At 47.5% G+C, this 24,414-nt stretch overlaps 1 protein-coding gene across 1 annotated transcript; it reads left to right on the top strand.

Annotated features, from left to right (window-relative positions):
• The first annotated feature begins 2,425 nt into the window (after nt 1–2,425).
• Nucleotides 2,426–24,005, top strand: LOC130474553 (urokinase plasminogen activator surface receptor-like). The gene is made up of 8 exons (XM_056846218.1): nt 2,426–2,501; nt 4,572–4,685; nt 5,897–5,935; nt 7,170–7,316; nt 10,554–10,691; nt 16,080–16,256; nt 17,600–17,731; nt 23,806–24,005. Exons 1-8 carry the CDS (start codon nt 2,426–2,428, stop codon nt 24,003–24,005), a joined length of 1,023 nt encoding a protein of 340 aa, XP_056702196.1.
• The last annotated feature ends 409 nt before the right edge of the window (nt 24,006–24,414 follow it).

The raw sequence follows: 24,414 nt of genomic DNA, 5'->3' as shown, positions 1-24,414 counted from the left end.
TCCTCCACATGAGCGGTGGACTCTAATATGGTGAACTGGGTTGGTTTCTCCACTCCTCCACATGAAGCCTGCTGGGTGACCTTGGGCTAGTCACAGTTCTCTCTGAACTCTCTCAGCCCCGCCTACCTCACAAAGTGCCTCTTTTGGGGAGAGGAAAGGAAGGCAATTGTAAGCTGGGTTGAGTCTGAAGAGGAGCAGTAATTCCGGGGGATGATCAGGTCCCCACCTGCAGGCTGGAATCCTTAATCACATCCTTTCCGGATCAAATTTAAAAAGATAGTTTCCGATGTGGAAAACTTTGGGGGGAGAATGGCAGGCCGGGAAAGCTTTATTGGGCAAAAGCTTGTCTGTTTATGTGTACCCGAGACTTTAGAATGCCGCTTTGGTAGTCTTTATGAGCCGTAACTGCAGAAATAACTTTGCAGCGCCTCAGGGCGGGACTGGCTCCATCGCACTCCCTGCCCTCGCATAATGAGGGTGTTTTCTTTGCACCCTCTGCACGGCATTGCCTCATTTAACTAGATCTCCACAGAGGTGGGGTGCCCTGGGAGAAAGTTTTATTTATTGTCAGGAGCAGGCCATGAAGACAGTTCATGGTTGTGCTCCCAGGTGTTGTTTTGCAGTTCTCTCCAAGGCCAGTCCGTGCCCCGTGTTTAGACTTCATAGATTCCTTTGGTGTGGGAAATGCCAAGTACTCCTTCCTGCCTCTGGGAGGGGGGGTTTGCCTGGGTTACTGGTTATCTCCTTTTGCTTTTCCATATATGCCACGTGCCTTGCCTTAGCCCCTTACCAGTGTCATTCTGAATATGGCTTCTGTAACCTGTCGATTCTAATCAATAAAACTGCTTCCGTGGACTTGCCGTCTGCTGGAATCTGTTTATGGGTTTGCCGCAGGGCTAGAGCTCACATTTATTGCTCTGAAGAATCCAGTTTGGGTTTATAGCTACGCGCTGTTGTGTTGTGTTGCTTGTAGGAGATGGTGGTTGTGGGGGAAGGGAAGGCATCAACCTTAGTCACTTAGTTGGTCTGATCCAGTACAGTAGGAATGCAACCGGGGGTGGGGTAGGCAAATGAAGTTCACTGGTGGCTGGATTAGATGAGTACAAATCCCTTGGGCCAGATGATATGCACCAGAGAGTGCTCAAAGAACTTTGTAGAGAGCTTGCAGAGCCTTTGTCCATCATCTTCAAGACCTCTTGGAGGACTGGAGATGTGCCACAAGATTGGAGATGTGCCACAAGATGGCTGCTTTAGAAGGTGGCCTCTATGGCATTATAACCCATTGAAGTACCTCCCCTCCCCAACCCCCACCCTCCTCAGACTCCACCTCCAAAATCTCCAGGTATTTCCCAGAGCAGGCAACTGTAAGGTGCCACCTGGAAAGTAAAACGAGCACATGAATTTGCCCTAAATATTGAGTCAAATGTTCAACAGGAGTTGGAAGATTGGCAGAAGTTAGTTCAGCTGATGGGTATTTGACCTGACAGAGGGAATCAAACCTCTGGGTTCGGGTCAGATGCCAAGGAAGCAGTCAACAGGTGAGGGATGTGGCCAGTGGGCCTTGAACGTGGGCATCCCAGTAGCATCTGACTGGCTGCTGTTGGAAATGGGATTTTGTACTTGGTGGACAGACAATTGGAAGGGTTGCCCAACCTCCCAATGGGGCCTTGAGTTGTCCCAGTGTTACAACTGATCTCTGGACTGCAGGGATCAGTTGACCTGGGGAACATGGCTGCTTCGGGGTGGTGGTTTCTATAGTATTATACTCTGCCTTCCCCAGGCGCCATCCCTCAAATTTCCAGGGATTTCCCAATGTGGAGTTGGCAACCCTAGGACTCACATAGAATGCAATGTGCTGTTATCTGGGTTTAAACATTTGCAGGGAATACCCACTGAATTTCACACCCAATACCTTAATCTTTTAGATCTCTATAAACACGTTCGGAAAGTAGATGATTAATTTAGAAAGATGAAACAATACACACAAAACGAAGCCTGTAGGTATCTTTGTGAGAGTCTCGTCCTCGCTAGATCTCTCTTGGTTTTCCATTCCAGAGCCACATCCCATGAGGCTGAAGGGAAGCCGTTTGGAGAATATTTCCATAATCTGCAGTCCGCTTCTCCCGAAACCCGTTCCCTTGGCGAGCAGAGCAACAGCTGTGTTACACTCACGACTGTCGTCCCGCTAGCCTCTGGAGCCTGATGGTGGTGACTTTCCCAACAGGGAACATGCTGTTCTTCCCACCCTGCATCTGAGTAAGCCCGGCCTCTTTCCTCCTTGGATATTGGACGGCAGCTTTTCAAGGGAACTCGCAGTTAGTTGGCTTTAGGCCACTGAGAAGCTCAAACCTAGCCAGGGCGGTGGTTGCAAACACACCTTTATTGCAAGCTGAAGAAACAACTTTCCTGACTGAGGCGGAGGAGGATGGAGTGGAAGAAATGCCAGCGGGGGACCAAGGCTCCACTGGGGATAGCCGTGTTCTTCTCGGTCTTGGTCACAGGTACGAATGAATGACTCCATCACTGTGAGTGGGGGGTTATCAGTACGTAAAGGTTTATTGACAGAAGAGTGCAGGTGTTAGAAGGTCAGAACTGCTTTCACAAATCGTATTTTTATCTTGAGAAAAAGACCTGTGCAGGCCAGGCAGTATGAAATGGATAAAACATTATTTTAAAAAATGAAGAGGGGTGGCCATCCTTTCGCTGCCATTGGTCTACCTAAGTAGAATTACAGCTCATCTCCAGAGATCATTTCCCCTGGAGGAAATGGATGCTTTGGAGGGTGGACTCTCTATGGCATTGTACCCCACTGAGGTCCCCTGTCCTCCCCAGGTGCTATCCCCAAATCTCCAGGAGTTTTCCAACCTGGATCTGATAACCCTACTCTCCCATCCCCCACAGGTGGCCAGTGGGGACCCCTGCCAACCCTACTCCAGTCGAGTACTTTCCAGAAGAGCCGGTGCCTCCTGAATTATGAGGCTTTTTGGTCTTTTCTTGTATTGCTCATTGGGTTGGGCCCACTGTGCTCCTTCCTTCTCTGTGCATGATTTGGAACTGCAAGGTCATGTCATATTTGGCCTTTCGCGGCTCTTAGTTAAGGTCTGAGGAGTGCCTTTTGAGTACCAGTGGGATTGGGAGATGGTGGATAAGCAGCATGAATTCTTTAGCCTAGCAACTGCTTCATGTTCTCCATTAATTTTTTCTGGATAAGTGGGAAGACGTGGAGTCTTGGGCCCCATCCCATGTGACTGAGCTATCTTAGCCCTCCCGAGAGTTTTAATTTTGGCACTCAAACCACATGTAAGGGGAAATCATGCCACCCATGATCTTCCCGATAGTCAGGGCTGCCAGGTGGGAGGTTTTGGTGGGCAATTGCCTGCCAATCCACCGGGCTTCTCTGGAGCAGGAATAGCAGGCGTGCACAGCTGCATGGAAGGTGATCACGTCATGTCTGGGTTTACCCCTGGAATCGCTGCATCGCCATGGCTGCTTTAGCACTCAAACCCCCCAAACGCCACTTTTCCAGAAGTGGAGAACATGAAGCAGCATTTTGGGGGTTTGAGTGCTAAAGCAATTGTGGCGATGTGGCACTTTCAGGGGTAAGCCATGCATACGTGTGATCACCCCCCACCCTGCCCTCAAAAACCTCCTGCCAATGGAGAGGGGGAACCTGGCAACTCTACCAATAGTCAAAGGGTGGCTTGGTCTCCCACCCTGGATCCCCCCTATTTCCCACCACCACTCAGTAGGACGGCAGGAGGAAAATGGGAGGGGGTATTCAATGTTTAATCAACACTGCAAGCCCCTTCTGGTGCGAACAAGAAGTGACATCATAGCGTTGGCATGATGCTGTAGGATTCACCCACAACTCTATGTTTTTGAGTGAATCCTAGAGCACGGAGGCAATGCAATGATATCACTTCTGGTTTGTGCTGGAAGTGACATTGTGGGATCAGCATGATGCTGTTCAGGTAGGTCCCTGCCCCCCTCAATCTCCTTTTAGGTGCTAGTGCTGGGCTGGTAACCCTAGATGGGCGTGGGCACCATTTTGTGTGATTAGGGCAAATGTGCATATTTTCCAGCTTTGGTAAATGTAGGCTTCCCAATACCAGGTTGGGAAATTCTGTGGGTAGACTCTGAGGAGGACTGGGTTTGGGGAGGGGAAGGACCTCAGCAAAGTATAATGCCAGACAGTCTACCCTCCAAAGCACTCATTTTCTCCAGAGAAACTTCTCTCTGCAGTCTGGAGATAAGTTGTAATTCTGGTAGCTCACATGACCCCACCTGGAGGTTGGCAACCCTTGGTATGTATAATCATCTGAGATTTGTTAAGGGTATGTGTTTGCACATGCTGAAAAATACCACATGTTGTTGTATTGAGACAAAATGGTGACTGTGCATATTGGGAGGATCACAGGAAGCACGTTGCCTCTCCCCTAGCAGTTTGAACTCCAAAGCTGTAGTGACTGAAAGGGGCTGTTGCCAATGGTGGCTCCTCCTCACAGGGCTGCCTGGGGAGATTGTTTGGACAGGGTTAATGTTGAGGGTTTCCCTGTCACTTTGTTCTGCAGCCGTCGGCCTGCGGTGCTACCAGTGTGTGGGGATGTTCCATGAATGCGTCCAGACGGAGCAGCAGTGTACGACCAAGGACCGCTCCTGCTTCTCATCCACTATCAAACTTTTTTGTAAGGATCCTACCAAAAGTCAACAACACAAATCTTAACCATTGATTTGGTAATGTGCTTGCTAACCTAAGTTCAGGTATGGCACAGGGATACCAAGAGGGCTTAGGAAGAGGCTATTTTCTTTTTTGGGTAATCTGTGGAGGAATTAAGATGGACAGATGTCGTCTTTTTTTGAGGCCTGTCCTCTGAAATGTTAAGATCTGCTTTTGTCCAACAAAACTGGCAGAAGTGGTTTTTGTTTTGTTCATGAGGTTTTTTGTATTAACATTTGAGTGACAGGTTTGACACTCAAGGACATCATCACATCAGGATCATGCTCTCGGATTCACCCAAAATCATTTGTCATTAAACTACAGAGTTTTAGGTAAATCCTAGTGTCACCTGACGTGATGAAGTCATTTCTGGTTTTGCCCTCCCCATTTCCTCCCTACCAGCCTGTGACGCACCGGCGGGGACCTGGAGTAATTTCTGGAACCTGACTTGTCTATGTGAAAAGTCCAGTGCATGTGTTTGCACCTAAAGCAGTGCTACTCAGTCAGTGGGTTGTGGAGACCCTCCACATTCATAATTCCCCTCAACCAAAACAGCCACATTTACTCCCATGCTTGGTATGAGGGCCTGCACCTTAGGGAGGCTCACCACTTACCCATTCTTCTGGCAGTGGCCATTTCAAGGGGGGAACCACCTGCCAACCAAGGGCCTTGCCCACTTTCCTGAAGCATGGAGCAGGGTGCACAATGGGAGATTGCTCACAAGAGCCATAGGTGGCTCCCAAGACACTGAGGTCTTCTACGCAGGGCTGTTTTACCTGCTGTCACTCCTCCGACGACTTCAGGTCTTTGTTTTGATTATGATTGGAGTTTCTGACCATCAGAGGTCGCCTTGTTCTCCCCCTGCATTTCTCCGCATTTTGCCAGTATTTTCAAATTTGAAATAAAATACCTCGCTGGAAACGCGGGCAAAAAGCGGGGAAATGCAGGGGGAAAGCGAGGCGACCTCTGCTCTGACGGTTGGAAACGGCATGCATAATCAACACAAAGACCCTAAGTCATCGGAGGGGTGACTCGAGGGAAACAGCCATGCATCACTGACCTAAAGGATGGTTAAGCCTTTGGTATGGGTTATCTTCTACACCCATCAGCAATCAGCTTGTAAACGCTGCCTGAAAACTGTTATCCTTGACTGATTCTCAACTCACAATTCTCTTCCAGATTCAAGCAACAATGACAGTGGAGTGTTGATGCTGCCAGGTGAGTCAGACAATGTCCCTCCCCTAATAAATGAAACATGTTGTGGCTTCGACCTGAAAGCACACCTTGTGATCTGGAAGACTTTAATCTCATTGGCCATTTATGCAGGGCTGTTTCCCGCAGTCACTCTGCCGGTGCTTTGTTTTGATTATGCCTTTCCTGACCCTCAGAGGTTGCCTTGCTCTCCCCACATATTTCTGCACGTTTTGCCTGCGTTTTCTGGATTCTTGCCAAAACAGCAGCCGGAAAACACAGGCAAAACATGTGGAAATGCGCGGGGAGAGCCAACATATAAATGAATATCATTGTATATAAATATGGGTGTTTACTTAGTTGTGTCTCTGTGTGTGAGACAGAGAGAGGAACCATCTGCCCATGTTCAGAGGTTATCTTCTTTATTGCTATTTGACCTGGCATTGAAAAGATAGAGGTTAAAAGCCTAATCAAGTATTGCTGGAAGTATGTTTTTTTTTGGGGGGGGGGCTGGTTTGGTTCCTATCTTCTTTCTGGGGCTGGTTTGGTTCCCATCTTCTTGTTGGGGAGAAGATTGCCTCTGAGCAGGAGCAGAGTGTTTTTCCCCTTATAAAAACTGGGCTTCTGAATCAGAAGAGAGAAAGAGTTAAACATCATGTTAATTACGCTCAGTGCTGCCATAAAGTATGGTGTATCCTCCTAGAACACAATAAACTGAAGAGGCAAGTTGAACAGAAGAAAAGAAATTCCACATTAATTTATGTATTTAAAACCTCTATCTTCCCAGATTCAGGGCAGCTATCAGTGCAACACCAGATTTCAGCAAGGACAGAAACATAACAGTTGACAGGTTTAAAGCATGCAAAATTTAAAAAATGGACAGATTACAGATTTAAAAGCACTCCAAATGACGAAGCAGGCAGAAGCGAAATCGCACAATTCTAGCAGGTCATTCTGAAGGACCCAACACTGCTACACATTTATGTTTCAAATCCCCAAATGTTGACATTTCAAGGGGCAGAAATCCTTAAAGAATTTCGCAGGGCCTGTAAAACGGAGTTATTCCACCAGGCCTATAGCTGAGGGCAGCTACGGGTTTTCCATCAGTGCTGACCTCCCTATGTTTCATTGCATGCTGTTACCAACTAAAATAAGGGGGTCCTGACTGTCCTTTTCAGGCCCTACCGTGGTCTCTATGCTTCAATAATGAGCGCCATTTGTCTGTTTCTGCATTCCTAATCGCATCTATCTTGGTCCCCAGACCTGGAATTAGCTGAATATGTGATGAAAGGCTGTTCAGGGGAAGGCGTGGCCAACCGCACAAGCAATGTGTACTCGGAAGACGAGCGGGAGGTACACAAAGCGTACTACTGTGACTTGGACTTTTGCAACACGCACTTCACAGAAAGTAAGACGGTGGGGTCAGGATGCATCTCCTTTCTGATGGAATATTTTTTGTGGGGAGGAGGCAGGAGCATGAAGAGCTTGGCTGTAGGGATCTTAGACTGCCAACTAGCAAAACCGGAGGCATAGAACGGGGCATACAGTCTAGAGAATCCAGGTTCTTAACAATCTCGGCTTTCAGGTTTCTAGTCCTCATTGTGCCCCAGAGAAGTGTTTAGCTGAAAGTGGGAACGGAGCAGCTCCAACCTTAGCCGATTCAAGAGGAGTGACTGTGGCTGCAATCCTAATGGCACTTCCCTGCGAGTAAGGTGTCCTGAAAGAAATCAGGCTTACTTCTGAGTAGACCAGGTTGGGGATGCAAAGGATGCATGGGGGGGAGAGGAAAGAAGGCCCCTGGCTTGCGCGCTGTCCCCGATCCGGCCCCAGTGCATCGTGAGAGAGAGGAGAGAGAGGAGAGAGGGCTCCTGGCTGGCGTGCCGGTCCCGATCCAGCCCGTTTGCTGGGGGAGGGGAAAGGAAAAAAGGCCCCTGGCTTGTGCGCTGGCCCCAATCTGGCCCCAGTGCATCGTGAGAGAGGGGAGAGAGAGGAGAGAGGGCTCCTGGCTGGCGTGCTGGTCCCGATCCAGCCCGTTTGCTGGGGGGGAGAGAGGAAAGAAGGCCCCTGGCTTGAGCGCCGGGCTCGATCCGGCCCCAGTGCATCGTGAGAGAGACAAGAGAGGGATTGTGGCCCCTCCGGCCTCCCCCGGAGCCGTCCGTCCGGCATCCCCCTGGGCTTGGAGGTGTGGGCCCAGCTCCAAGGCCCATCCTGCGCAAGGGGCGCAGAAGGAGTGCTGCCTGCCCGCCCACCTGCCTCCGGGACGGAGGGAGGGAGAGAAGTGCCACAACTCCACGCAGGCAGGCAGGCAGGCAGCAAAAGGGGTGGTATTCTTATCCGAGCGTGAAACTCCCCTGGCCAATCGCCGTTCATGGGGGAGGAGAATTTAGCTGGCATGGGCAGGGACAATTGATCTGAACCAAGGAAATTTTTTTCATGGAGATTTGCGCCAAAAACTGCGTAGCAAAATTAAACAGGTTTGACTTGACGCGGGGATGAAGCTGTTTTCCCCCTCAAATTCGAAGCAGTCATGAAAAATCAAAAATTAGCAGTGTGGCAAAACAAAAGTGAAACTGCGGCAAACCACCGTGAAAAAATGACCAGAGTGATTTCGCGCCCCCTAATGTCCAGGGATGCTGAGTCACTCACTCCAACAATCAGGACCGATGGTTATGTGATTCCACTCCAGCAGTGATCTTTTGCGCTAGGTCTTACGCAGCGGCAGCTCGCATTCCCTCTCAAATTCGTAACATCCCTTCCCTCTGCTTAGCGTAGACCAGTTTTAAGCCCCTGTCCTGCAATCTTCTCATGGGGGATAAATGTATTGCCTGGATCTTAACCACACAGCACCAAGTACTGGGCCCTGTTGGGTATTGATCTGTGCTAGTAAGACTGAGTGGGACGGAGGCCTGGAAACTGGGATCTCATCCTTGGAAACGGAAGGGGATTCCTTGCGGAAATGCTTTCCTATGGAAGCCCTGGTGTCGCTGCTGCTGACGATGCCAGGCTGCAGCCATGCCACTCCCAGATGGCTGCTTTCCCCATACTTTCCCTGCCCCAGTCTCGTGGTAGCTATTCCCATCCCCCACACTACTGGATAGGACTTTTCTGGGGGTTTTTAACTGGTAATGGTAGGGTTGTTAACTCTGGGTTGGGAAATTTCTGGACATTTGGGGTGGAGCCTGAGGAGGGCGGGGTTTTGAGAGGGGAGGGTCCTCCCTCCAATGGATCCATTTTCTCCATGGGAACTGATCTCTGTAGTCTGGAGATCAGCTGTGAGCTGGAGAGCTCCTGGACCTGCCTGGAGGTTGGCAACCCTAAGTAATGGACTTTCTGATATACCATTATAGCAATATGGCAATTAAAAAAAAAACCTTTAAAAAGCCCTACTAGTGGCGGCTGCTGAGGAGAGCTGGGGCTGGTAAAGAGGCTTGTTCTGTGTGGACAGGATTTGTAAAATCAAGATGTTGCCACCCAGCAGCCAACTTGGCTTTGCTGCGATCTTTCCTAAAATATTGCAGCAATGTAGATTTGGGAAAGATAACAGAAAGGTCAAGGAAAACCCAGGTGGTGCATTAAAGGCACTGTGATGCATGGGGGGGGGGGGCAGGAAGCAGGAAAAATATCTGCTTCCTAACAACATCGTACCTGGGGCAAATCTCCTGTGTGAAAACTGCCTGAATCTCTTATCCTGTGCATTTCCTGGGATAGTTTTTCTATGGCTAGGGAGCAGAGTTCCCTTGAGCGTGTGCAGATTCCATAGAATCATAGAGTTGGAAGGGACCACCAGGGTCGTCTAGTCCAACCCCCTGTATGATGCAGGAAATTCACAACTACCTCCCCCCCACACTCCCAGTGACCCCCTACTCCATGCCCAGAAGATAGCCAAGATGCCCTCCCTCTCATCATCTGCCTAAATTCATAGAATCAGCATTACTGACAGATGGTCATCTAGCCTCTGCTTAAGAACCTCCAGGGAAGGAGAGCTCAACACCTCCCGAGGAAGCCTGTTCCACTGAGGAACTGCTCTAACAGAGAAAATTCTTCCTAATGTCTAGCTGGAAACTCTTTTGATTTAATTTCAACCCGTTGTTTCTGGTCCGACCTTCTGGGGCAACAGAAAACAACTTAGCACCATCCTCATTATGACAACCCTTCAAGAACTTGTAGATGGTTATCATATCCCCTCTCAGTCTTCTCCTCTCCAGGCTACACATACCCAGCTCCTTCAACCTTTCCTCATAGGACTTGGTCTCCAGACCCCTCACCATCTTCGTTGCCCTTCTCTGGACACGTTCAAGCTTGCCTACATCTTTCTTAAATTGTGGTGCCCAAAACTGAACACAGTAGGTGAGGTCTAACCAGAGCCGAGTAAAGCGATACCATCACTTCGCCTGATGTCCTTTCACTGAGATGCTGCGATCTGAATCCGAAGAGAGTGAGCCTGGGCTTGTGCAAAGAGTTCCCAGGGAGCTTTCCTTTTTCAAGGCAGCGACTTCTGCAGGATTCCTCCTTCCTCTGGCTTTGAGAGGAGGGTGGGCCAAGGGTCTGACTTGCAACTAGGGAGTGGGGGAAGCTTCTCCATGCCCCCCAAAACCTCACTGCCCCTGCTGGCCTCAAATGCCTCCCTCCTCCTCTGCCTTCCCAGCTCCTGTCAGCAACCCCCAGGCAGCCAACGGCATGGAATGTTACAGCTGCTACGATCGTGGCACAGGGGAATGCGCCCAAGAGAATGCCACCCGGGTCCCGTGTGTGGGCGACATGAACCAGTGCATGGATTTTTCAGGTAAAACCGGAGCCTTGCTTGAATAATTCAAGAGAATGGGCAGGGGGAGCGGCATTGACCTTTCTTTGAGGACCTGCTTCATCCCAGCCTCTGAACTCCAGGGTGCCCATTTGGCAGAGGGGATCCCCATACTATTTAGACTAATGGCTGGGTGATGGTGGGGTGGACTTCTCCCCAAGTTCTGACCATGCTAAAGAAGTGGATCACGTACTCAGAGGAGCAGCTAGATTGGAGTCCAGTAGCAACTTGGAGACCGACAAGATTTTTGGGCGTTGAGCTTTTGAGAGTCAAAGCTCCCATCTTTACATACCTTTGACTCTCTAAAGCTCACACCCCCAAAATCTTATTGGTTTCTAAGATGCTACTGGACTTGAATCTAGCTCTTCTGCGTGTGTGTGTTAAGTGCCGTCAAGTCGCTTCCGACTCATGGCGACCCTATGAATGAAAGTCCTCCAAAATGTCCTATCTTTGACAGCCTTGCTCAGATCTTGCAAATTGAAGGCTGTGGCTTCCTTTATTGAGCCAATCCACCTCTTGTTGGGTCTTCCTCTTTTCCTGCTGCCCTCAACATTTCCTAGCATGACTGTCTTTTCCAGTGACTCTTGTCGTCTCACGTCGTGACCAAAATACGATAGCCTCAGTTTATTCATTTTAGCTTCTAGGGTCAGTTCAGGCTTGATTTGATCTATAACCCACTGAATTGTTTTTTTGGCAGTCCACGGAATCCGTAACACTCTCCTCCAACACCACATTTCAAAGGAATCTATTTTCTTTTTATCAGCTTTCTTCACTGTCCAGCTTTCACACCCATACATAGTAATAGGGAATACGATGGCATGAATTAATCTAGCCTTGGAAATCTTTTCTAGCTCCTTCATGGCTGCCCTTCCCAGTCTCAATCTCCTTCTGGTTTCTTGGCTGCAGTCTCCCTTTTGGTTGATGGTGGAGCCAAGGAATAGAAAGTCTTGAACAATTTCAATTTCCTCATTGTCAACCTTAAAGTTGTGTAATTCTCCTGTAATTACTTTTGTTTTCTTGATGTTCAGCTGTAGCCCTGCTTTGGCACTTTCTCTTTTAACTTTCAGCAGCAGTCGTTTCAAATCTTCACTATTTTCTGCCAATAGTGTAGTGTCATCAGCATATCTCAAATTATTAATGTTCCTCCCTCCAATTTTCACTCCACCTTCATCTAAATCTAATCCAGTTTTCCTAATTATATGTTCTTCATATAGATTGAAGAGATAGGGAGATAAAATACATCCTTGTCGAAGGCTTTCACGGTCAGAGTTCATTGGTTCTTGTAGGTTATCCGGGCTGTGTAACCGTGGTCTTGGAATTTTCTTTCCTGACGTTTCGCCAGCAACTGTGGCAGGCATCTTCAGAGTAGTAACACTGAAGGACAGTGTCTCTCAGTGTCAAGGGTGTAGGAAGAGTAATATATAGTCAGAAAGGGGGTTGGGTTTGAGCTGAGTATTGTCCTGCAAAAGTATTGTCCTGTAAGTATCAAGACAATGTGCCAATGAGGGTATGGCATGTCAACATGGAACCATTGCATCCCGAAGCGATCTGTCAATGTGTGCAATCCAAAGCCAATCTGTATGGCCACTGTTGAATGCTGTCTTTGTCTGGAGGTTTTTCAGGGCAGGAAGCTAAGCCTTATTCATTCTTAAACTCTCCTCTTTTCTGTTAAAGTTGTGCTGATATTTATGAATTTCAATGGCTTCTCTGTGCAATCTGACAAAATAGTTGGTAGAATTGTCCAGTCTTTCAGTGTCTTGGAATAAGACCCTGTGTCCTGTTTGTGTCAGTCCATGTTCAGCCACTGCTGATTTCTCAGGTTGGCCAAGTCTGCAGTATCTTTCATGTTCTTTTATCCTTGTTTGTATGCTGCGTTTGTTTACATCGGGACCACAAAACGCAGCATACAAACAAGGATAAAAGAACATGAAAGATACTGCAGACTTGGCCAACCTGAAAAATCAGCAGTGGCCGAACATGGACTGACACAAACAGGACACGGTCTTATTCCAAGACACTGAAAGACTGGACAATTCTACCAACTATTTTGTCAGATTGCACAGAGAAGCCATTGAAATTCATAAACATCAGCACAACTTTAACAGAAAAGAGGAGAGTTTAAGAATGAATAAGGCTTGGCTTCCTGCCCTGAAAAACCTCCAGACAAAGACAGCATTCAACAGTGGCCATACAGATTGGCTTTGGATTGCACACATTGACAGATCGCTTCGGGATGCAATGGTTCCATGTTGACATGCCATACCCTCATTGGCACATTGTCTTGATACTTACAGGACAATACTTTTGCAGGACAATACTCAGCTCAAACCCAACCCCCTTTCTGACTATATATTACTCTTCCTACACCCTTGACACTGAGAGACACTGTCCTTCAGTGTTACTACTCTGAAGATGCCTGCCACAGTTGCTGGCGAAACGTCAGGAAAGAAAATTCCAAGACCACGGTTACACAGCCCGGATAACCTACAAGAACCAAAATACATCCTTGTCTGACACCTTTGCCAATTGGAAACCATTCCGTTTCTCCATATTCTGTTCTAACTGTGACCTCTTGTCCAGAGTACAGGTTGCGCATCAAAATGATCAGATGTAGTGGCACACCCATTTCCTTTAAAACCAGCCATAGCTTTTCATGATCCACACAGTCAAAAGCTTTGCTGTAATCTATGAAACACAAGCTGATTTTCTTCTGAAATTCTCTCGTATGCTCCAGTAACCAGCGTATGTTTGCAATATGATCTCTAGTGCCTCTTCCTTTTCTGAAACCAGCTTGAACATCAGGCATTTCTCGTTCCATATATGGTAACAGCCTTTGCTGTAAGATTTTGAGCATCACTTTACTTGCATGAGAAATTAATGCGATGGTCCGATAGTTGCTGCAGTCTTTGATGTCTCCTTTCTTGGGAATTGGAATGTAAATAGATCGTTTCCAGTCTGTGGGTGTCAGAGAGGGCATCCAGTCGGGCCACGGATAAGCAAGCCCCGTCTCCTTCCCACCCGCCGTTCTCATTCCTTTGCTCGCCAGGCATTAGCGTTTCAATAGAGATCCGCTGTGAGATCTCTGGCACCGCGGAACAATGCCTGGGAGCCCGAGAGATCGCCCGGTCGTTTGCTAGTCAATTTCACCAGGAGGTTTAGTAGTGGACTATCACCGGAGAACACTTCCTTATTGTCATCTTGTATCCTTTCTCATTCAAAACAACTCTGCTGCACCTCACCCTTTCATGTCCTACCATTGATGTAATCAATTGTATTGTATGTTCCCTATAAAGATGACCAGTATTTCCCCCACCTGTATTCTGACCTTAAGTTTGTATAGATCTACTGAACCCGTTTGCTTTCTTAATAAAACTTTGAACTCTCTGCAACGTCTGGAGTGAAGTTTACTATTGCTGAAATGCAACGAGGTACTGAAGTCTGACAGTGGGCCATTGTTTTGTTTTCCATATCTGTTGGAATATTCTTGTCAAAATTTTGATGGACTCCGTTTCTGTGGCTTGGAATAGCTCTATTGATATCCCATCTGCTCCTGGTGATTTGTTTCTCCCGATTGCTCTCAATGCAGCTTTCACTTCACTTTCTAAAACTGTAGGTTCTTCTTCAAAAGATTCTTCTTGGAAAGAATCTTTTATCCTTTCATCTCTTCTGTATAGTTCTTCAGTGTATTGTTCCCACCTTTTTTTATTTTGTCCTGTTCAGTTAATGTATTTCCATGCTGATCTTTCAGCATGCCTAACCGTGCTTTAAATCTCCCTTTGATTTCTTGGATCTTGTGGAACAGATCTCTTGTTCTTCCTTTTTTGATGTTCTCTTCTATTTCTTTACACTGGTTATTATAATAGGTCTCTTTGTCTCTACGTGTGAGTCGCTGGAACGTTGCACTTAGACTTTTGATTCTATTTCTGTCACCTTCTACTTTAGCTTTTTGTCTATCTCTGGAAATTTTAAGAGTTTCCTCAGACATCCATCGAGGTTTTTCTTTTCTTTTGGCTACAGGAATAGTCTTTGCACATTCTTCCTTGATAATATCTCTAGTTTCCACCCATAGTTCTTCAGGTTTACATTCACTTGAACTCAGTAATGCAAATCTGTTCCTTACGTGGTCTTTAAACTCTTCCAGAATATTGCTTAGATTGTATTTTGGTGCTATGAATGTTTTGGTGTTTTTCTTAAGCTTTATCTTGATTTTCGATATTAGCAATTCATGATCTGTACCACAGCCGGCTCCTGGTCTTGTTTTGGCCGAGAGAATAGAGCTTCTCCATCTTCTGCTTCCAATTATATAATTTATTTGATTTCTATACTGGCCGTCTGGTGATGTCCATGTATACAATCGTCTGTTTGGTTGCCTGAAACATGTGTTTGCAATGAACAGATTGTTGTCTTCACAGAATTCTACGAGGCGTTCTCCTGCTTCATTCCGTTCTCCTAGCCCAAATCTGCAGGCAATATTTGATTCTGCTTTGTTTCCTACTTTTGCGTTCCAATCACCTATGATTATCAGCATATCTTGTTTAGGTGTGTGATCAATTTCTTCCTGAACACTGGCATAAAAACTTTCAGTTTCTTCCTCATCAGCATCTGTAGTTGGGGCATAGCTCTTCTACCACAGACAAACACAATTACCTTCTGAAATTATACTCAGAGGAGGAAATCCATCTACAAAGGGGCTAGATGTGCTGTGTGTGTTCAAGGATACTAACCCGGGGGGGGGGAATTAAACTTTTTGGGTGGGGAGGATTCTTCCAGGGTGTAGTTACAGGCTCAAGGGTATGCTGATGTGGAATTTTTTTAATGTTTAAGTTTATATTATAATGGGCTAAGGAATTTGGTGCTGGTGATGAGGCCTTTGGCAGGTATTGGCTGAGCTGCCCTGATGTCAGAGAGAGATGTCATGAGAGTCTAGCAGAGTGGCCTCTAGCTGCCATTGACTGAGCTGCTGTGATGTCACAGAACCATGGGGAGGGGCTAGCAGAAGGTTCTCTGGCTGCCATTGGCTGAGCTGCTTTGATGTCTCAGATGCATGCAGGCCCTGTCCTGATCCTAGAGAGAGGTGCAAGATAAGGGCCATTAAGGAAAGCTAAAAAGGAGCAGAGGCCTACCAAATGCCGCAGGCAATGAAGGAAGCAGGAGAGGGCTGGAAGAGAGGGAGTAGTCCATAGGAGCCAGGGGGAAACGTCTGGTGGGAAACAGAGGGGAATAAATTGGGAAAGACAGTGGGCAAAAAGGAGAGGTATTGTACACATGACCGAGAGTGATGGAGACAAGGAATGTTGATATTTACACAAAATTTGAAGCCACAGCTGGTAACGAGGTCCACATCTTGATATATTCTGTGTCACTTCCTAGTGATCAACGGTGCCCAGAAAATCACCTATCGGACATGCGCCCTGGAGACGTTGTGCCGCCGACAATACGTGGTCCCAGAGCTGTCTGGCAGGGTGGAGATCAGCTGCTGTTCCACCCCTTTGTGTAACGATGGCCGGCCCGGCCTCAAGAGCATCTGCAGCCACTTTTCAGAACAAGGTAGCTTTCTTGTCTCCTGGACACGGGCACCACTCTAGGGTGAAACTGTCCGTTGTTTTAAAGATGGGACATGGCAAGGAAGAAAGGAGGTGGCACTAAAATGGTGGTGGTTGTGGGAGGATGGGACCATACGTCTGGGGTAGAGGTTAGAACACGGGCCTGTGGCTGGGGAGACCTGGCTTCCCATTCCCACTCAGCCACGGTGCTTCAGTGGGTGCCCTTAGGCCAGCTGTTCTCTCTCAGCCCAAGCTATTTCATAGGGTTGTGGAGGAAAGAAGAAACATGGCTCAGTGGCAGAGCATTTGCTTGGCATGCAGAAGGCCCCAGGTTCAATACCCAGCATCTCCAGTTTAGAGGATTGGTAGTAGAAGAGTTGGTTTTTATACCCCGATTTTCTCTACCTTTAAGGAGTCTCAAATTGGCTTACAATCACCTTCCCTTCCTCCCCCCCCCAACAGACACCTTGTGAGGTAGGTGGGGCTGAGACAATTTGGGGTGAACTAATTCACCAGATTAGAGTCCACCGCTCATGTGGAGGAGTGGGGAATCAAACCTGGTTCTCCAGATTAGAGTCCACCGTGATATGAAAGACCTCTACCCTGGAGAGCCAGTGCCAATAGACAAGACTGACCTTGATGGACCAATTATCGGATTCAGTATAAGGTGGTTTGATGTGTCCATGCTTCCTCTTCTGCCGTCCGGAACCCGTTGAGAAAAATCAGGATTAAGATGTAAGATAGAGACATACCTGCAAGTGGCTTTTTGTTGTTGTTGCTACTAACCCCTCTACGGTTGCCAGATAGATAACCTCCAGATAGGGCCAGGAGAACTCCCAGAATTACAAGTGATCTCCAAACTACAGAGATCAATTCCCCTGGAGGACATGGCTCCTTAGGAAGGTAGACGGTATGGCTTTTGTATCCTGCTGAGATCCCTCCCCAGGCCCTACCCCAAATCTTCTGGAATTTCCCAGCCCAGACTTGGCAACCCTAAACCCCTCTGTTACCCACCAATTTTGGCAGATGTACTGTAGGCATGTAGGGGAATGGCTTTCTGGCTGAGTTCTACAGTTCTTCAGAAAGAGTTCAGGAGTCCCTCCACTGAGGAGACGGGTGACGGCAAACAGGCAGTATGCAGAGTCCCCAGGGGAGCATTGTGTGTGTTCTAGGTTCCCACAGGCTGACAAGGGGCCACACCCCACAAGAGTGAAGCTCTGTACCCCAGAATCCTTTGCAATGCTCTGCAGTTCCTCAGCAGACAGGCCAAACTAGAGGAGTGATGAAAGCTTTGGAAACCGGAATGGTAGGTGACATGGATTTTGCCCTCTGCTCTTTGCTTCCAAGGGATCAAGCGAAAATATGAGAATGGGTTGGAATGTGCCAGCTGCTGTGATTCGGGAAATGGTGAATGTGCCTCAGGAAACTGGACTCACATCAAGTGTATTGGAAACCAGAACAAGTGTGTGAATGTCACAGGTGAGTTTGTGCGATGTAGTTGATGGAATTCAGGCTACACAACCAGAGCTCTTTGCTGGGGGGAAGAAAGGAAAGCAAAATGGCAGGGTAGAGGCAGGAAAAAAGAGAGATGCAGAGATTTTTTCACATGTGACCCTCGCACTGTGTTAGAACCAAGTATGAATGATGCAAATACAGGAAGCAACAGAGAAGAGATCAAATATTAAATCAGAATGCATTCCAGCCGCTGTAAGTTTCATAGCAATGAGGAAATGCAAAAACGAGTAGTGTGTGGAAGCAAAAAACATTGTCCTGGATGTCAAGTTCAGGATTTTGCCTCGTGACACTAATTCCTCCCCCTCCCTGACACTACAATTTTATCAAGTATTAAACTGAAATGCTTCCTAAACATTGACAAAATGTCCACAGTTGAAGCAACCAAATTGGTGGTGGAAAGCGCCCTCAAGTTGCAGCCAACTTATGGCGGCCCTGCAGAGGTTTCAAGGCAAGAGATGTTCAGAGGTGTTTTGCCATTGCCTGCCTCTGCGTAGCGACCCTGGACTTCCTTTGGTCTCCCATCCAAGTACTAACCAGGGCTGACCATGCTTAGCTTCCAAGATCTAATGAGACGGGGCTAGCCTGGGCCATCCAGGTCAGGGGGCAACTGAATGAGACATTTAAAAAATATATATACAAGTACCAGACTCTGCATTGCAAATGTGAGCAATGCACTTAAATTCTACTTTGGAAACATGAAACTTGGAAATCTGGTGTGTATCCCCCTCCCCCGACTGTTGGTGTGTTTTTTTTTAGTTTTTTTTATTTTCTTAATGCAAAACATCAACATATAAAACAACATCCAATATTGAAATATAGCAACAATACTAAAAGAACAACTAATGCTACCAAACTAACAATAAATTGACTTCCCCCTCTCCTTCTTCCATCTAAAAATAAATTGTATATACTTTTGCTAGCAGAACTAATCCCATACTATTTTAATTAACATATTCTTATCCCATCTAACATCATTAAATGGGATACCTAATTAAATCAATACCTAATATAAAATTAATAAAAGGTGTAAATAAGGGATTAGATCAATAAGTATTCTTTAAATCAGGGATGGGGAACCTCAGGCCCGGGGGCCGTATGCGGCCCCCAACGGCATTTTCCATGGCCCTCGGGATCTCCGGGGATGTGTGTGTGTGTGTGTGTGTGTGTGTGTGTGTGTGTGTGTGTGGGGAGGCGTGGAGGCTGGGGCCTGGTCGCGTGGGGCCAGCATGTGCGGGTGTGTGTGTTGGGGGGAAGGCTTTTCTTTCTTTTCTTCCTCTTTTTCTGTCACTCTCCTTTCTCTCCCTCTTTTTCTGTCTCTTTTGTCAGTCTCCCTCCGTACTTTTCTTTCTCCCCCTCCCTCCATTTCTTTCTCCCTTTCTCCCTTCCTCCCTTTTCCTTTCTCTGTTTTCCTTCCTTCCCTGTGGATCGACTGCGGGCTGCGCCCCCCTGGAGCCTCGTTTGCTCAGGCCCACCACTGGCTGCCCTCCCGCCTGGGAGGGGGAGAGGACAGGGGGAGCGAGGGCCCCCTCCAGGCCTTCTCTGCATTGCCTCCCCTGGGGTTGCCAACCTCCAGGTGGTGGCTGGAGACCTGGCAACCCTAGCCTCCCTCCTGCCAGGAGATCTACACCTGGTTATGGCCCCCGAATGATATTATAAATGTGCAAATGGCCCTTGGCAGGAAAAAGGTTCCCCACCCCTGCTTTAAATGGTCCAAATTTTCCAAAAATATTAATCACATAGTTTAACAATTGAAATAAGCAATAAAAAAATAAAAATAAATGGGAACCATTGGAAAATATTTGTATATAATCAAAAAAGAAAAAATATTAGATTCCCCTACACCTCCCTCCATCTACTAAAATTAAATGTTTTATAGATCTTCCATTTCACCCTAACATTCATTTCAAACATAATGTAGTTCTAGTAAATCAATATCATATATGATTCTATTTCTACTTAAACCAGTCCTTTTAACCAGTTCCTTTTAATCATATCACCAAGAAAGATCACTTTTTTTTTTAATTAGTTCCTTTTCCCGGATTTTCCAGCATTTCCTTCTTTTGCCCATTAACAGTAGTCGTCGAAGATCATCCTTGGAGGTTGTTAGTGAAGCCTCTTCTGCCAGTAGATGGTCTTCATAGTGGATCCACGTTGTAGTCTGTGCCATCTCAAATTCAAAGAAGAAAATCCTGTCAGCTCCAGTTTTCCTACTCATTAAATCCTCCAAGCAGATGTTAAAAAGTTCATCAGGCAGGTTAAAGAGACAGAAATCCAAGTCACTCACATTGTCCATTGTTGACAGCTGGATTGTTACACTTTGCTTGTTGAGGTTTCCCATTTCCTCTACAGAATTCTTCTGTCCTTCATCTCTCTTGTCTTCTAGAGGCATAAGGTCTTTAAGGTCTTCCTCGTTCATTTTTTGAGTAATTGACTGGGTAAAAGTATTCATCATAATGATCATCCTTTCCATCTGTTTTGACATCTGCTCCTGTTGTTTTGACAGCTGTTCATATCATCTTGCAGCTGTCTCATTTTGCTGAGCAAACATGTCTTGAAGTTTTTCCCCCCATATTTACTTCTTGCTAAGGTTCTTTGCATTAATCCAAACCTCTGATGAGTTGAATATATTTATAGTTGGTATTTTGTTTCAGCGATTTTGGCAAGCCTTAAAAAGGTGTTTTTCCAAAGTATGGGTAGATATTTTCCAGAGTGTGGGTAGATTAGTGGTTCATGCTGAGCCTAATCGCTAAAATATTTCCCAAGAAATCCTCAAAAAACAGCTAGAGAATTAGTTTTAAAATTTGAAGTACCATTAAGTTTTTTTGGACACTCTAGATCGGTAAGCAAGCAGGAAGTAGGAAGTCGGCAGGAAACTGTGCAGCCACGGAACTTCCGTCGTTCCCTTTCTGTAGTTTTTTAGTGGCAAACCTTTTAGTTGGTGCACCAGGGGAATTTACTTCTGGTCTCGTGCTTCTGTACTTTCCGTCTCCCTGTTGTCGGCAGGCGCCTTGCAATGCAATAGTGTTGCGTCCTAGAGGTCTTCCGGCGCTTCAAAGTAAATCTTGAGAACGTGGCAGGAGGACTTTGCCGGCCCGGAAAAGGTAGGGTGACCAAGGGAAGGGAGGGTTTTATTTCTCCCTTCCCCTCAAATGTCACGAACTCTGATTGGTACTTGCCACGTCTGTCAGAGAGTTCACTTGTTTAGTCTACCCCCAGATCAACTTGATAAAGTCCTTGCCGATTTATCTGATATCTTATCTTAGCAAAAAAGTTTTTAAATGATTGGGGGGGGTGCGGGGTTCCCAGTTAATTCTGCCAATTGATTCAGCCTTCTATTCCCAGTAAGATCAAAAGAATTCTTGTTACTCACTTAGATTTCGGAGGGTGAGGTTTTTCTTCATTAAAACAGTTCATAAGATGGTTATAGGTAATGGAGGTCCTAATGCCAAAGCCTAATGCCTAATGCCAAAGAAAATGCTTGCGGCGATGCAATCGCCTCTCAATGCCAGCGGGGACAAACATCCACACCTCCGGGGGGCTTAAAAAAGCTCCCTCGGAGAGTATGGGAGTCACACCGCTTTCTTCGGGCTGCAGAGGAATTCCTGCGTCCCGGTTCACTGTTTAGGACCGGGTTGGTGTGCTAAGAACACACCAATTCAAAGCGTTTCTTGGATTCCCTTGGGAGCTCTCCCAAGGGACGAGTGCCGGGACCAGCTCAGTTACCGGAAGTTTCCGACTGTTGGTGTGTTGAGATATGCAGACTGACCTGCCTGAATATTTGCATTCAACTTAATTTCATTTCTGATTTCAGCAACAGATGGTGTTTTGATCAAGGATGGGCTGGCGGTTTAGCTTACAGTGGAAGTTTCTGGTAGTGAGGAGCAAGCAGACCCAAGTCTGAATGCACTGGTAGGGGGTGGGGGCATTCAACTCGGACCTGGCTAGCAGTGCCAACCACGGTGTCCCAATCTTTCCTTCTGTACTTGTGGCCATTTATGCAGGGATGTTTCCCTCATGGTCACCCTGCCGACTGCTCTGGTGCTTCGTTTTGATTATGCATATGCCTTTCCTGACCGTCAGAGGTCGCTTCGCTCTCCCCGGATGTTTCCGCACGGTTTGTCCGTGTTTTCTGGATGCTGTTTTAGTGAGAATGTGGAAAAGTTGGGACAGGCATGCATATTCAAAATGAAGCACTGGAGCAGTCGGTGGGGGTGACCTCGGGGATGCAGCCCTGCAGAAATGGCCACTACCAACTAGTCCCAGTACCGGAAGAGGAAGTGGGTGAGCCAGTTCTCTGAGCTGGGTGGCCTTTGTGGTGCTGGCTTGCGAAAGAGTCTTGCTGCTGGGCTACTGAAACTGCCCGGTCTGTCCCTGGTTTCGATGCTTCTCCACCCAACCGGCAGCCCTCCCCTCCCATTTTGATGTAACCTCCAGAGTTTGTTTATTTAAAATATTTATTAGCTCTTGCCGTACTCAAGGCAGCATGCAATATAAATAGAATGATTATTTTTAAAAACCCAAAATAAAAACAATATAAATAAAACAACAATGATAAAAACACATAAAATGTCACAGTTTAAAACCTCCAATTAGGACTGCCAATAAATAAAATTCCAAGGTGAGGGGGTGGATCCACAGCGCCCGGGAGCGGCACAGCCACACACCACCTCCTCAGAGGCTTCCCAGCCGCCGTGGATAATAAAAAAGCCTTTTTTAATCTAAAAAAGGTGAAAATGGGGAAAATGCCCCCAATGAGAACAGCGGGGCTGTGACACCAAAAAAGGTGTCATAGCCCCGCTGCAGCAGCGAGGGGCATTTCCAGGATGGAAGGGGTTAGGAAGCTGACTAAAGTCAGCTCCGCCCTGGGACCCCCCCTCCCACACACACCGGTGCTGCTGTGCTCTTCCGGGATTTAGTTTTGTGTCAGCGGGGGAGCCCCATGCAGCTCCGCAGCGTCCAGGCGCCGATAGGAATGCCCCCTGCACCAGTGTAAATGACCCTTGTACTGTGACAAGTGGGCACTCACGCTGCCGTGGGGGTCATGCTGCCTCCAATTGACTTGTCCCCCTCCCCCCCAGGAAGGAGCTTCAAATCAGTTACTTGCAGTTCTTAAGCGAAGCTGTCATCCAGGTGTCTCCTGAAGATCAAGAGAGTGCATCTGCCTGGGTAGGGTTGCCAGTAATGGGTAGGGAAATACCTGGAGATTTTGGAGGTGGAACCTGAGGAGGGTGCTGTTTGGGGAGGGACTTCAGTGGGGATGTGATTCCATAGAGCCCACCTTTCAAAGAGGCCATATTCTCCAGGTGAACTAATCTCTGACACTTGGAGATCAGTTGTAATAGCAGGAGATCTCCAGCCACCACCTGGAGCAACCATATCCATGGGGAGGCTGTTTCATAATTGTGGGGCTGCCACTGAAAAGACCCTCTCTCATGTGCCCATCAGATGAGCCTCTTTGAATGGCGGGACAGGTGGGCTCTTCCCTGTGATCTTAATTCCCAGGCAGGAAGTTCTTTGCTAATCACTAGAAGAGCCCCAACTAAGGGTGCCAACCTCCAGGTGGCACCTGGGTTTTCCTTTGGTATTACAGCTCACGGTCTTCCCCAGACTTAGGGTTGACAGATCTGGCTTGGGAAATACCTGGAAATTTTGGGGCGGAGCCTGAGGAGCGTGGGGTTTGGGGAAGGGAGGGACTTCAATGGGATATAATGCCATAGAATCCCAAAGTGGCCATTTTCCCCAGGGGAACTGATCTCTGTTGGCTGAAGATCAGCTGTAATAGTGGGAGATCTCCAGGCTCCAGCTAGTACCTGGAGGTTGGTAACCCTATCCAGGCTCCATCCCCAGATCTCCAGGAGTTTCCCAACGTGGATCTGGCAACCCTTCCCCCTAATCTCCTGCTGGTGGCCGGGGGGACCTAGCAACCCTAGCCCCAACAATACCACTGTCTCCCCCACTTCCTGAATCCTGTATCCTGTATCCTGGTCTGTTGGTCACCTTCCTAACAGAACAGTTGGTATCGTGGTCTTTGTTTCTAGATGGTGGTGAGACGCTGTTGCGCGGCTGCAGCTTGGAGGAACTCTGCTGGGAGAAGCCGCAGCTGCTGGGACTGAGCCGGAACGCCTCCATCCGGTGCTGCTCCGGTTCTCTTTGCAATGGCAGCGCAGTTCCAATGGGAGGTGCCACCCTGATCCACCTGCTACTGTCTGGTGCCTTGCTGACGGCACGTCTGCTCTGATGGTACACGTGAGGACGCACCGCCTCCAAGAAGAGGGGAAAGCGGCAACAAGCTGGGACCAGCATGGCACGCTTGCAGTCCATTCTAGCAGCCGGCACCTCAAGGACCCTTGTAACATTGCTCCCATCTCCTATGGGCTGCATGCATCGTTGCATTGCAACATCCAGCGCCCCACAGCCTTGTACTCAAGCCTGAGTTTGGCTGCTCAAGACTGCATGACTACACCCCTATGAATCCGTGCTCCCCAATTTCCCAAACAGCAGGAACTTTCCAGGAAGGTTTCCGTGAGAAGAAAAGACTTTTGTGTGGATAATATCAACAGGCAGGGTGTGTGTGTGTCCAAAGAGGCAATATGCTGCGCTACAATATGCCCTTGGATTTCCTCAGGCTGCTTCTTGCCAGCTAGCAG

The sequence above is a fragment of the Euleptes europaea genome, chromosome 3, assembly GCF_029931775.1.
Source record: "Euleptes europaea isolate rEulEur1 chromosome 3, rEulEur1.hap1, whole genome shotgun sequence".
Taxonomy (NCBI): domain Eukaryota; kingdom Metazoa; phylum Chordata; class Lepidosauria; order Squamata; family Sphaerodactylidae; genus Euleptes; species Euleptes europaea.
This window is presented reverse-complemented; position numbering and strand designations above follow the sequence as displayed.

What these genes read in the sequence shown, in the direction of transcription:
- LOC130474553 (XM_056846218.1), top strand. Translation starts at nt 2,426, where the DNA reads ATGGAGTGGAAGAAATGCCAGCGGGGGACCAAGGCTCCACTGGGGATA. An exon ending in TGGAGTGTTGATGCTGCCAG is followed by an intron (nt 5,936 to 7,169) that starts GTGAGTCAGACA and finishes CTTGGTCCCCAG; the next exon opens with ACCTGGAATTAGCTGAATAT. An exon ending in CAAGTGTGTGAATGTCACAG is followed by an intron (nt 17,732 to 23,805) that starts GTGAGTTTGTGC and finishes CTTTGTTTCTAG; the next exon opens with ATGGTGGTGAGACGCTGTTG.